General features: G+C 35.8%; 1 protein-coding gene across 1 annotated transcript in view; it reads right to left on the reverse strand.

Moving 5' to 3' along the window:
- SPATA17 (spermatogenesis associated 17) overlaps nucleotides 1–15168 on the reverse strand; it is a 99701-nt gene that overhangs the window by 20056 nt on the left and 64477 nt on the right. Inside the window, exon 9 of the mRNA XM_075042024.1 lies at nucleotides 7312–7447. Within this exon, the coding sequence (XP_074898125.1) occupies nucleotides 7312–7447 (136 nt within the window). The remainder of the gene's footprint in view (nucleotides 1–7311; nucleotides 7448–15168) is intronic.

Here is a 15168-nt window from a genome sequence, read left to right on the forward strand (position 1 = left end):
GCCCATCCAAAACTGTCATCAAAAGGCAAGGCCAAGCACTTCCCAGTTTAGTGTGAGGATTTTCAATTCCAGCAAACAAAATAATATCCAAATAGTGAACGCCTAAAAACAATATAAACAAAAAAAGCAGGTGTGACTTTAAACTCTACTGTTTCCAGCTCAACTGATTTTTTTTGCATTAAAAGCTCTGCCACAAGTTACTATAATGTAATCTAAGCATGTACTGAAGGAATTGGTCAAGATACTCTATTTCTAAAGTGTTTCTGATTAAACAAGAGGCTTTAAAAAGTGTAAGCAATGTGTACAATAGGAATTATTTAGAAAGTTAAAACATACATATATCTCCCTCAAAGAAATACTGGTTAAAGTTAGTCCTTACTAGAAAGAAAGATTTCTTTCATGCCACTAACATACAAATAACATTATTAAAGGAGGAAGGTAGGCAAAGCAAGACATTTATCATCCAACAGATAAATGACACAGGATTGCTAGTTAGACAGTGTAATAAGTACCATCTAATTTTCTCTTTTGAATCAATTTATTCTTCAAAGTCTTGGATCATCATCAAGGGACTGCATTTTCCCATTGAGAAATTACAAAACTGAAAATCAGGTTTTATAAAATATTCAACTAGTTGCTGACAAACCCTTACAAATAACCACTAGAATGGATTTGATTAGAAGAATGGTGGCAGTATCTTTTCTTATGCAAATAAATGAATGGTTTGACTTTTCTCAGTCATTACTTTGCAGTATTCCCTCAAAACCAGACCCTGTAACTCATCAGTAACCTTCATCAAAGTTTTTCCAGCCTTTCTTTTCAGCCTTCCAGTTATCCATAGATTCTTTTCTGCATTTAGTTAAACAGTGGCCAGGGATACATTTTGTATATTTTAATTTGCTTCACAGTGTTTACCTTCTTCCTTCTACACCTAAGAAAATAATTTGAAAGATCGCTGATAGTTACTAATCATTTACATTACATATATCAAGAGTAGCATTTTTCAAAGGCAGCCCAGCAGTGGTGACCTTAAGAATTTTCTCAAAGGAAACAATCTATAGCTCAAGAGCTTTTCCAATGGGAGCTCTGAAAGTGATCTTCATAAAAAAATGTGTTTCTGTAAATATGACACAGTCATTCAGTAAGGAATCTGGAAAAATCATTATGTCAACTGTCAAAAGTTGAAATTGTCATTTGCTTTCCTAGAAGACTGAATGGGTGCATCTTATAATGAGAGATATTTCATTCTAGTCCTGTGAATGAGAGGTAATGTCTGGTGTTCCCACTGCTGGATATGACATACTCCTGCCTTTTTTAATACATTTGCTTCTCAACAGCACATTATGACATTTACTAAAAAAAGTAAAAATTTCAGAAGTTGCAAAAGTGACTTTAAGTCATTTTTTGCTGCACAGTTTGAGACCACTTGCTTAAGCTGGTCTGTGATATTAAATCGGGCAAGACTGCTCTTTTTTTATACTACTTAACCAGGTAGCCAAACACCTGAGCTCCAAGAAGCTTGCAGCTCTGAAGATTAATGCTGTTGTGGGAATTGCCCTATGTGGAGGCAGGGAATTACTCAAGTTGATTTTCACATGAAGATACAGCAGCATTTGGACTCAAAACGGTTGTCCTGAGAGTAGAAAATATATCCTACAGGGTGCAAAAGACAGACTTTCCAGGAATAGTATAGGATGTATTGTTGTAGAACCAGATCCTTGTGTTTAAATTATTTGGTTTGATGCAGGACTCAGGGTAGGAAGAAAAGTGACAGAAAGCAGCCTTATCTTGGAAACAGATAGTTGATAACTCAAACTAAGGGTCCATTTGGAGCATCTGAATAGATACATCAAGTCATGCCAGTAGTAATAATCATAGAGGAACCATGTCATTGGCCAGGGATTGCTGAAGTGCAACACACTTTGGCAACAGCCCTTATTATCCCTGACATGGCTCATGAGGAAACCGGTAGTGTAACAAGCAAACTCTTACAGATCATCTAATAATTCCCCTACAAAAGAGTCACTTCTGGCTGCCACATTATGTCAGCTCTGCATTGCCTAGGAAAACACATTGCAGTTGGATTGAGGAACTAAAAATCTGATATTCAAAATGCATGCTAGTTCTTCTCATTGTACATTAGTAAATTCTGTCACAAAGCACACTAATAAACATGGTCTTAAAAGTTTCAAAACATGTAATAAGTTTGATAGTACAGATGCACATTAGCCAATAGCACACTGTGTTAGAAAATATTCTTGTGTAATTTTTTTTTCCTAATTAACATGAAAAGAAAACAAACAAATTCCTTTAAAAAATTGTCATGGAGTCACAATCTAAGAGAAAAAGTTTACACATACATTATATCTATCTCAAGTCCAATCGCTGCAAGGTTAGGAAAAATGGAGTTAAGGTGAAACGTAAATAAATTTCAGTATAATCAGGGATGGAAAAGCATGAATAGCGTATCAAACAACTCTGCCACATAATTACAACATCCACTAGACACGTGATTGTTGTATGTTGTTGATCCTACAAAGGGTGAAACTAATTTTCAAACAGAACAAATCACTTCCCCCTCCCACCCTATTTTTCCCTCGCAGTAATACTGTATGAAGATAAATTTGCTATGGAACCACAGGACACAGTGGTCTCAGAAGAGTGTGGAAGAAAATGGGTTGGCCATGGCCATGTAGAAGAGTCACACTCACTTTCTAAGGCACTGAGATTTTCAGGCCATATTACATTCTCCTTGTGGACTTTTCCCACATACCTGGAACTTAGGGCCCTACCTGATAATGTGATTCAACTTGGGCCATAATGTGAGCAACAATGAAAATCACAGAGACTATTGAACTTTCAGAAGCAGCAGACTATATAAAATAGGATGCATTCCTTCAACACACAGGGGATTCTCTTTTTCATCATAGAAAGTCCAAGCTTAGTGAAGTCCTGTGAGAGGAATTATGCAGTTGAGAGATTCCTAGAGATTGGATCCATCTTTATGGTAGAAAGCCAAAGAAAGTCAAAGATCAAGAAATTTTTCCATAGTCTGTTATTCCAGATAGGAAATTTCTGCCAGATCCTGGACAAAGAGCCAAATTTACACCTAGTGTAGATCAATGAAACTCTATACTTTGCATTATAACATTCTTGATATAAACTCTGGTTTAAAATACATCCACACACTGGTGTTTATCTGTTATATATGTCATGATTTAATTAAATACTTCTGCAACTTCATATAATCTCAATTGAAGGCAATTACTGTCCAACAAAACCAACTGAAGCTCTTGATTGTAGCTTTATCTATACTGGCTGAATCTGAGCCTGCAATTCTCTGCCTCTGGTAACAAAGATGGAAGCAATATACTTTATATAAGGAACAACTATTGCCTGCTCTAGTGCCTACACAATACTGTGTGAAAATGCCAGTAGTGTTGACTACAGCCCAATTTCTACTACTCCACCAAAACCAGAATTGTGTTGGTGGTGAATTACAAGGGCTATTTTTCCTAGCTTAGGCAAGGCCATGACAATCAGAAATATTTGAGCTTGATGTTTGATTAATGCTGGCAGTACTCTATAAGTAATTTCCACTCAACAATGTCTAATTATTTAATTATTTCCCATTATTAATGGAATGAAACAATTCAAAACAAACAGCCAGAATGACTGTTTTGCAGGAAGCTCATAATCATCAATTCATACATGTAGAAATATCCCTAAAATTATATTAAGCTGGCCTGTTGAACTTGAAAGGCATATTTTATCCCAATCAATGCATAAAAGTAAAATTATCCATAACTAAGGCATGTTTCTCTGCTGTACAGTTCAGCTGTAATGATCCCCACACACTGCACTTGCACATCAATTATGATAATCATAATCACGGTCGTTAAGCTGAATGTTCATTATTATCAGGATGCTGGTGACAGCAGATTCAATCATCGGGTGCAATGGGCAGGCAGTCACAGTCCCACCCAAGTTTCTGCAGACAGCGTTGTGCCACATTAAATCTATGATGTGTTCCACATCCCACTCCATTCCAAAAGCTGTAGACGGTAAAGGTCAACTTTATGTTCTGTGCAATATGCTTAGGTTCTCTAAATTAATTCTTTGCAGTACTAGGTATTTTTATGCTTTGTAGATAATAAAATTCTGTTTAGGGCCAAAATGCCTGTGCAAATAATGAAACAGTGATGCAGTCGTACTGTAATTCACCTATAATAAGGCATCAGAGGAAAGAATCTATCAGGAAGGAACATCTTAAAATGTCACATCTTGAATTTTGCAAATAAGAAAACATTAAATGCTGTCATTAAAGTCAGTTTTCTAAAATGCATATGCAAACTAATTCCAATACCGATTAAAGTCTGTAAGCTCTCATTTCTGCCTCAGTAAATACGAACATATGTGAGTGTTTTGACAACCGAAAGATGATAGTTAGTGTATTTGATCCCTTGACTGTCCAGCTACATTGAAACCTATCATTGTAGATTAAATTCATAGTGACTGGTAAATTTTTTATATTGATACTTCTCACAAATTCTATCAAAGGTATTCCAAGGTGTGTAGACATACGATATTAAAATATGCAAGCATTTTTATCTATAGTGGTTTACAACTGGGTAAACTAACTAGATTCAGATTTGCTAGAGGTATAGAATTTCCATTTCTTGTTTATTTTTAATGAAGAATTAGAATACAACAGTTTTTCCCTTCACTCAGAAACTTCTTTGAAGTGTAAACAGAATGAGATAAAAATTTTCAGATTGTAACCAGATGAAAAGAAGAACTATTAACTTTTCCTCACATATCTATGGTAATTATTATGTTTAGAGGAAGTCTATGTTAATACCCTTTCATTTTCCAGAAGAAATGTAATAAGGCAATATTTTTCATTGTTGTTAATTTTGCTTCTAAAGTAATTATATAATTTACATACTAATCTTTTTGTGACTTGAATTAAAATGCATACTTATAAACACATGAAAACCTCAGGAAAATACAACTAGGACATGCTCACGAACACACAAGAGGGAAACTTTTTTATGTATAATTTTAAAAAAAGCCAGTTAATACCAGCTGATATCAAATAATACCTCAGCAGCTTAGAGGGGTCACTGATCCACTGACCACTGAACTGACTCCCTGGAAGAATTTACACGGTAGATTGTCTTACCAGCAATGATTAGTGAAACTTCTCTAGTATAATGTTGTCAAAAGCTGAATATACATCATGGCAGGGTTATCAGCTATTCAGGTTTTAATTACTTCATGGGAAACTCAAAGGAGGGTTATGTTTAGCAGACTAAGTGTTAAGCAACTATCTGATTGGTTTGGGTAATATTTGGATACATGCCTTTTAGCCTGGTGACTCATTAGAACAGGATAATTTTGTTCATAGCACTGATATATACAAAGTTTTAATATAGTTTAGAAATAAGAAAGTGACAGAGAGTTTCAAATTTAACAGTTCTGAAAGTATGACTCCACACCTGCCTATAGGACCTTTTCCATTAAAATATAGTGAAGGGCGTGGGGTGGGGGTGGTTCTGATGATAATGACCCATTAAAGCAGCAGGTAGGTCATATATAGCTCTTTTCTCCTCTTATCTCTCTGTTTGGGTAAGCAGCTCCTAACTGAAGCTTCGTATTGATTTAGAATTGGGGTTGGAAGGCTGTATGTCATCTTGGGTTAATGTATACAGCTATTCACCTCCAGAGATTTAGGTTGAAATCTATCCAAGATCACAAGTAAACTGAGTTTAGTTGTTTCAGCTAAGCCCACAATTTATATAATCTTATATATGTGTAATATGATATACAATGTAAATATCTTTACACTGTTTGATATCATCATCTGAGTCTGATCAAGAACTGCTAAGGACTGGAAAAGGAAGAGTCTTTACAGGACAAGAAGAGTACCACCAATAAGACTTTTAGATCATTTTTATATATCATACTTACGCTGTGGGACAAATTCAGATCTTTTTTTTGAATGTTGGTCTTTGTGCCTTTATTTGCAATGAGATTTAAATAATGTATGTTAAAACACCAAAATTTTACTCTGAGCTCATTTTTAAAACTTGAAGATTTGAGAAAGAATTCTTTTAAAAAATATTACTTCTCAAATTAATATTCCTTGGAACTTGTTATGTATTTACAAAGGTTAAGTTTCTTTCAGGGAAATAAGTAATCATATCTTACAAAATCCCAGAATTGTTTAGGTTGGAAGAGACCTCTTGAGATCATCTAGTCCAAGCCTGCTACTCAGCTAGAGCAGCTTGACCAGGACCGTGTCCAGTTGTGTTTTGAATACCTCCAAGAACAGAGACTCCACAACCTCTTTGGGCAACCTGTGCCAGTGCTCTGTCACCCTCACAGTAAAAAAATTGTTTTCTCGCATTCAGATGGAATTTCATGCATTTCAGTTTGTGTCCATTGCCTCTTGTCCTGTCACTGGACACTACTGAGACTGAGAGGAGTCCGTCTTCCTCTTCTTCATTCCCTCCTATCAGGTGTTTAAACACATTCATCAGATCTCCCCTGAGCCTTCTCTTCTCCAGACTGAAGAGTTCCAGCTCTCTCAGCCTCTCCTCATACAAAAGGTGCTCCAGTCCGTTAACTATCTTTGTGGCTCTGTGCTGCACTCTCTCCCAAGTCCATTATCTTTCTCGTACTGGGAAATTTTAATGTGATTATGATACCCAATACAAATAGAAGTAATGCAAACATTACCCAAACTCATGTTAGAACATGTTCTGAGGAAAATTACCTCTTGTAGCACCACAAAATCAGAAATATACGAGATGCTCCTGACAAAGCAGGCAGTTTAATGAGACTATCTTAAAATAAAAACAGCTCTTCACTAATTTTTAATTTTTAATTTTTTCTTTTCCAAAGAATGTAAGCAGTAATATATTTTGTTGTTTTTAATCAGGTTTTGCCATAATTTTCTGAAGGTTTATCAATGTGCAAGAGTAAATACGCAATCTCTCTTAAATCAGAAAAGGCAATACAGAAAGAACAAAACTTTGCAAAGCTTATATAAACAAAGCTGTACTTAATCAGGCTTTTAAATCCTTACTTTGTAGGTGGGAGAGGTGTTGAATTTCCTCAAACTGAACTTACCAGAGAGTCAGGGAAGCCTGACATCTCATTACATCAGCTCTATGTGATTTTGTAACATGCTAGAAAGATTCTCATTGGATTCCATGATCTCTGGATCAGGCCCAAATTCACTTAGTTCTAATATAATAACAATCCCAAAAAGTAAACTATTCTTTAATTTTTGCAGTGACTTACCTTGTCTGCTACCCACTTCTTAGGCTGTACTTCTCGGAAGTGTTTAACTCCATAAGTTTCTTGGCCATATTTGCCTGACCTATGAATTGATGGGTCATACTTCTCATTTTTATGATATGAAGAAAATGGCAGAAATCTGAAATTTGAGAATATTAAAAAATCAGTTATGCTCTACTCTAGATGCCACAAGATTGATGTAAAACACAGATGCCAATGCTACAGGAGGTGACATGGACACACATGTCTGCTATTTTCCACTATGTTCTTAATGTTCCCCTTCAGTATCGTGAGAGGATTACTGCAATTTCTCCTATAGCTGCCTTTAAACTAAATTTGGAGCAAAAAGATAAAGAGTTTCAACAGGATAAAATGAAGACTTTCTATACAAAGATATAACTTGCAGTGGTGTGATGTGAAGAGAGAATGAGCAGGGTTCAGTTCACTGGGATGTGCATGTTGACACCTCAGGTCTTAGCAGGCAGTGCAGTCTGTGCCAGCTGTCAGTGGCAGGCATGCACCATGCAGAAGTACAGAACTCATTTCTGGAGAGCTTGCATCCACTTTAAAAGTCATGTAGGCCCCCAACACATAACTTCAACCTGATTGTTCCATCAGGATGGAAACATTTCAAGGATGTCAGCTGTATAAGCATAAACCAAGGCAAATTTGCACCAGAAGGAATCCTCCTTGTACCTTAAACTAGGTATGCATCCTCTTATATCTGTTAACCAAAGCTAAATAAACCATACTCTCATTTAGCAGAATATAAAATTATATAAATAGTACTGGTGACCTTTGCATGTATTGGCAGACCACAAAAGAAAGAAATCATTTCTTCTGAATTCACAAATTGTGTCCTTTACTCTCAAGTTATAATTATGTCCCACTCAGCGATCTTTTGGAGGCTGATTCTTTCACCTTTGGTCATACTGAGGGTGGACGCCCTGCTTACATAGTGCCACTGAACAGTGAAGCTCCAGCTACCCACTTTGGGCATGGAAGATATTTTCAGATGGACGTCCCTAACTCTCATGGAGAGCTACAGGTTTTCTATGTAGGTTCCACAGCAAACTGTATGGAGGAAGGTGAAAGACATCTTACATATAAAGGATCTACAAGAGACCCTACAAAGATGTCTTAGTTCCATCTATTTTAGTTTGCAAAAGAGTTATGAGAGCAAACAGGTACATTTTAATATAAAGTGAAATCTTGGGAATTAAGCTTATCATTGCTGGTGTTCTGAAAAAGCAACATGCATTCTTTATTCTACAAGTGCAGGAAAAAATATTATACAGTAAAACTAGAAATATGTGCTTCAGAAGTTTAAAACATCACTTTAAATGCCATGACAACAGGTGTAGTTAATTAAAACCTTTTCCTAGTTGAAAGCTTTTCAGAATCCAGAGTCCCTATAAGAGTTAGACAATCAAATTTTTTGATAAAGGTGGGGATTAAAATACCTTTCTTTGTCTCTCAGCTGATAGAGACTCAGAAAATTATTTATTTGGACTAACTGATCCATAGGCCACTATTTGAGTGTTTGTTTTTTTAAATTACATTTCTTTCTTTCCACTTCATAAAAAGAAACTATTTTAGAATCTTGCTAGCTATATCAATTTATTCTATCAAGTACCACAAACAAATGTCATGTAAAGTTAGTGAAAGAAAAACACTGAGTTAGCAGACTTTTAAATTATACAAAGCTATAGTAGCATGTGTATACTCATGGGAAAGGACACTCTCACATAAGACAGATTATGGTACTTGTAATGCTAATTTGCACATGGGATGGACATCACACACACACAAAAATTAATGTGGCCCCAGTGTCCCAGAGAATACATTGAAGGTGCTGTGAGCTGGCTGCTCCACTTGCAGTTTTTATCACTTCTGAATTGCATTTTAATAGTACATTTTTCTTTTGTTCAGACATGAAAGAAAATTGGCTTTCTCAGGGGACTGGGTAGCTGAGAAGACAAGGCTAGCAGTTTAGGGATTTGCCCATATATGCATAGAATTTAGTTGAGCCATAGCATTCATAATTCAATATGATTATGAGGTCTGTAAAATTTATACACAGAATGGCAAAAAAAAATTCTTGAGGAAAGTAGAAGATAAAGTAAATTACTATAGTTTTCCCTATAAAATTTCCTACACAGAGGTTTTGATTTTACTGTGGATCAGTTAATTTTTGTTTTTTTGGGAAATGAATACTCAAGGTAATCTACATTCTACCATGATTCCAAACAAAAAAAATACATTTATTGTAACACTTTAAGACACAACTAACAGTATGTTCTACATGTACTTTAGCACAAATGTGATCTTCTGCATTCTGCTGCATATCTCCTCTAAGATCATTAACTGGAATATGTGCCATACAGCCTGGAATGCATGTCTATGGCTGAGTAAAGAAAATTAAATCAACTATGAATTTTTGAGGAAGAACATTGAACAATAAAAAATATTAAAATTGAAATGAAAGAACATTAAAAATATAATAGGGTATAATGATACAAAGTAGTCTAAAGTAGAAACTTTGGGTTTGTTCTTCTGTCTATAGTTCTGCTGTCAGCGCCAGGTGGGCAGATCCTTATAGCTGTAACAATCTAACTACAAGAAAGAATCATATGCTTGAAAATTCAATGTCTGTTTAAAGCAAGTAAGAATTTTCATTACTCTATGTGAATAAGTAATTAAAAAGAACATTAAAACAATTTTTTGTGTTAAGTAGGGTAACCAAATTAATGGGAGTCATACAAAAGTCATTATACCCCCACAACCAATAATAATAGAAAAAAGCAATAGCAGTGCAAAACACTTCAGTAACAGTATTGTGTTCTGTAGCTCTATATATACACCTGACACAGCTTTTCGCCAAATTAATGACAGTATGTGCTCTGAATGTGACAGAAGAGAGTGATGGAAAGAGAAGAAAATTAAATCCAGACAATGGTATGATGCCATTATCAACTGCACAAGTTTAGACCTCAATGATTTGGGGGGCGGGGGGTTCCACAGAAAACTCACGCTCAGGATTCTTACATCTGGGTTTCAGCTTTTCCTTGTGATTTAAGTGTAAATTCAGAAATTCTTAAAGGTTTTCAGTAAATATGACAGAGACAGAAGTAGCAGGATCAAAGAAGAATTAAATTCCATATTGATATTATATCGTGCCATAAAACATAGTCAGTATAAGCTGAGCCTTTCCAAAAGTTGATGATTTAATGGGAGGTGAACTTTCCCTAAAGAAATAAATTTAAAAAAGAAAAATTATTTCATTTCACCCACCACAAATGCTTAAATGAGAAATATGCCAAAGAATACATTCAAGACAGGGGGAAAGAGTTGGAACCAAAAATAGGAAACTATCTCAGGTGCTACAAATAGCAGCATTACACAGACACAACCTCAAGGAGGAGTAAGAGCAAAGCTGGTAGTGCCACTGGTAATGAAGGCCAGCTGCACTGTTGCCAGGACCACACTATGTTGAACCTAATTAGCATTAAAAGACCTAGAAACCTTGACTTAGTAGCCAGTCCTGGACCTGACAGCTGCTAGTGGCATGTATTTAAATTTTGCAAGATAGCCCAGATAATTGTTGTTAACAAAAATAAAAATTCCTTTCTCTCTCCCTTCACTCATCCTATCCTGCACCTCCTTGCTACTATTAATTTCGTCTTTCTAATCCTTCTCTTCCCCACATTTTTAGCCGCTCATGATCTTTCTTTCTGCATTCCTCACCTACCATTTCTTCCCTCTATTCTGTCTCTCTTACTGTAATATCTCTCACTATTACAACAAGAGATGGAAGAGGCCTTTGAGATGCTGAAGGCTTTCCAATTGGATTGACCGAGACAATAGAAGCAGCAGTAGGTACTGGGCTATAACAACGTGGGAGGAGAGAACAGCAGCACAAACAGGAAGGAGGGTTTGTCAGGTCCATCATTTACTGCTGGTTGGCAGCGTCACAATGTTATATGGTGCCTACCAACAGGACACAGTTCAGAGGCATTAACTTTTTCTTGAATTTAAATGGCAGCAAACAGAGTGGTCCTTCAGCATGTTCTCTGGACCTGCCCAAGAGGCAAAATCCCAGCAGTCCAGCAGTGCAAGCATGTAATCCTGATACCAGAAATGCTTCAAATTTTGCTCAGGCTTCTGAGAAAGAACTGGCAGTAGATCTACTGCCAGATTGCCATACAAACTGCACTACCAGGGCACAATAAGAAATATTAAAACCTGAGAACTAGAAGGAATACTTTGCTTACATGGTTTTTCAAACTTTCATAATATTTGTATGTACTGTACATTTTTGTAATTTAGTAGTAAAAATATTACCAGAAACTTAACTCTAGATGTGTGATAGTGTTGTTAAATTTTTATTTAAAGTGGTTCTATGCAATAGCAATTCAATTCCTTGTTGTCTTGATCTAATTCAAATAAAACAATTTTATCTCACTTCAAAGAAGACCATGAACAATTAGCTCCAAACAAACTATGCTTCCCTATCAGGAAGCTGTGAATCTTTTATCTTTTTTTTCTTCAAATAAAAAATTAAATTCATTTTAAGCTTTCAAATTTGTGTTATACCTGAAGTCATTTCTTCATCGAATCCAACAGTGCCTATCTTTTCACTCGCAGAACAAAGGAAGAAGCACAATGGTTTTCCATAGCAAAATAACTGCAGCAAGGCAGCCATTATTTAGTTCATAATGAGTGCATGTTAAAATCAAAATGTTATTTACAAAAATAAAGACAGAATATTTTACTTAACATATCTAGTCAGATTACCTTTAGTGCAGTATTTTTGCCATAAGAAACTTATTTTGGGTGCATTATTACAAATATTGTCTACAGTAATATACTAAATACATACTTTTTCAATAAACTATCAATCCCTTTTATCCTAACATCAGTGAATCTAAGAAACCTGTGGCCATTTTTGTTTAACCCCTATCTGCAATAATGTAAAGTGCAAAGAACAGCATGGTCTAGTTGTTGTAGGAAGTAAAAGAGATCTCTTCTGCAGCAAATTCCGGAACTTCTTAATTATATACAGACTTATTATCTGTATCCCCAGTGTTATAAAGTACCAGAACTTCATTAGAAAAATTAAGATGGAAAAATGAAGGCGCTACTTTGTAAATTTCCAGTGGAAATTAGCTGGAAGAAGCAGAGGAATACTGGATCAAAAGAGGGTAATCATGCTTAACTGTGCCCTAGAGCACCCGCATGTATAATACGATTTGCACAGTAACTACCTCTCCTATTACTGCTTGTTTGGAGTATTCTGTGTTAATGGGGTTAGCTAATTTAGTATTTTAACTTAAAAAGACTCTGCTGATTAATAAATGTTGCACACTGTGCTAGTAATTAAAATAAATGGAAGAGTTACAAATAGAAGTTGAATTGTTAAGAAAACATTATCTGAAAATATATGATAATCCCTGTTTATCATAATACAATAACAGTCCGGAAAATATGCAAATTGCTGAAGTTGCAAAGCATATGAAAAACTAAGTATAATTTGAAAAAAGTTTTCAGATGTGTTATACTTGTATGACATAAAATGTAGTAGCCATTTTCACTGCAGCTAAGTGAGAAATACAGTAACAGGTCTTATTAATGTAGAAGTTAAAAGATCTTCTAAATTCTTAAATCTTAAAATGACTTGCTTTTTAAATTTCATTACCATTAATACCAGGCAGCTAATAACACTGACGCTCTCCAAGTATAGAGCTTATTTAGATCTTTAACTTCTCTGCAAGTGTACCTTTCATGCACAGCACTGTGTAGCGCAGAAGCACCTAAGTTGGTTCTAAAGGAAAGCATTGTCTTGCTGAGGATAAGCCCATGAGGAGCTTGGTGCTGCAATGTTCACACAGCATGTGAGAGGCAGGGTGTGCAAGCATTGCACTCCGCTGCACACAAGTGAACCAGTGTGTTCAGGACTAGCTTGGCTATCTCCAGTACAGCCCTGAGCATGGACAAGCCAGAAGCTGAGATCACTTGCCTGATGTCACACCAGAAGACTACAATAAATCAGTAAACCTCAGCCTTACACTATTGCTGGTTTATCCCTATTCTATCACCACATTGCAACTCATTCTGATGTATGTTGACTTTATAAAGATGTTGAATAGTATACTTTGAAGCATGAGGCATATTACGTGAGACAGATTTCAGCAAAGTTAATGAAAATAATTTACATTTTTGTTCTCTGGAAAATTAGGCCAGCATGCAGCTGCATGCAACTGAGTAAAGGACTTTTCATGCTTAGTGATCTAAATCTGCTGGATCTAGCAGTTGGTGTCTCAAACTAGACACTAGTTTATTAAGTGGCCATCCCGAAGGAGTCCAGTTGTCACTCCTATCCAAGTGGATGGGGAAATCACTTCATTTGTATGAAAAATAGCACAATAAGGCAGTAACAGCTTCAATTACATGAAAAAAATAATCGTTCTTATTAGACTAGATTACCCAGTTGCTCTTTCATTACAAAATAGGAGATTCTAGCAGTTGCTTTAAGTAAGCACAACATTCTCTCTTGCTTTCATTTGTACTACTTCTGCCTGCCTCAAACTCTCCCACAGCTTTTTCAATTATTTCTGCATTTTATCAGAAGCAAAAACTTTCTCAGAGCTTGAAACACTTAGAGAAAATGTGTTACGACTTTAAAGAACCCTGACAATCAAAAGTGAGTGGGAATTCTGAATGTTGTTGGAAATTGCAGGTATACACCAACAATTTTTCTATCTTAAGAGATATCACACAATATTCACTCTGGAAATAGACAGATCAAGGATTCAGTTTGTCATTTTATGCAAACACAAGCTTTCTCAAAAAATGCCACCCACTTCCACTGTTCATTCTCTCCTTATTTTCTAAAGTAGAAGAATAATCAGCATAGGAAGCACTACCAGGAAGAAATACAGTCCCAAAGTACACAATTACATAGAAAGAGACAGAAATTTGTCAATTCATAATAGACACTGCTGAGAAAAACCTACTGCAGAATCGGAGTAACCCTTTGCTGACTCCTCCCTGGAGACCAGCATCCCACACAGCAGCTGCAGCATTACTAGTGAGCATTAGTCCTGATGATGACCTGCAACTCTGTCATCACCTTTTCAAGGTTACAGATATGACCCTTGCATGGTTGGCTGAATATGAAGCACAAACGGAATGATCACAGCCTGAAAATGTATAATACGCTATGCATTTAGCGTGCATGAAACTGAGAATCATTGCTGTTAGGACATTGCTTCTGTGCATTAAGGATGGCACTAAATGCTTCTTTACCCATAAGGTAAATAAAGACCCCTGATCAATTAATATCTGTCAAAGTTGGAGACTTCAAATTTAAACTGTACAAGACCAAAGCTTCACAATTCACTCACTGAAGAGAGTCAGTGAAATATTTATTACAAGATCTGACCTTCTGAAACTGTTGACACAGTGATGTCTGGGGTAAACCTCATCAAATAAAGACTGGGCAATATAGTCATGCCTATAAATGAACAACATCATCCATCCTCAGTTGGAGTGCATCAGTCAAAATTTATTCAGTGAAAAGAAGACTTTAAATGAGAGGTAGAGCATTAATTATTACCTAGTGGTTTCTTTTCCTTTAAATTTCACTGGCAGAAGCTAGAAATAAAATTTTAAAAAATTATAAAAAGGCCCAGATTTAAGCTGAAATGTGAAAGTTAAGCTGCTTCTCTCTGACACCAATAAATGAAAGAATAGAGAGAGGAATAGAAAACTGAAGTACATTTTTACTTGTAACTTAACTCAGTTATGTTTTTGGTATGCAAGGAATAAAAAGCATGTATCTCATTTTTGGCACCACAT

The sequence above is a fragment of the Buteo buteo genome, chromosome 12 (assembly GCF_964188355.1).
Source record: "Buteo buteo chromosome 12, bButBut1.hap1.1, whole genome shotgun sequence".
Classification (NCBI taxonomy): domain Eukaryota; kingdom Metazoa; phylum Chordata; class Aves; order Accipitriformes; family Accipitridae; genus Buteo; species Buteo buteo.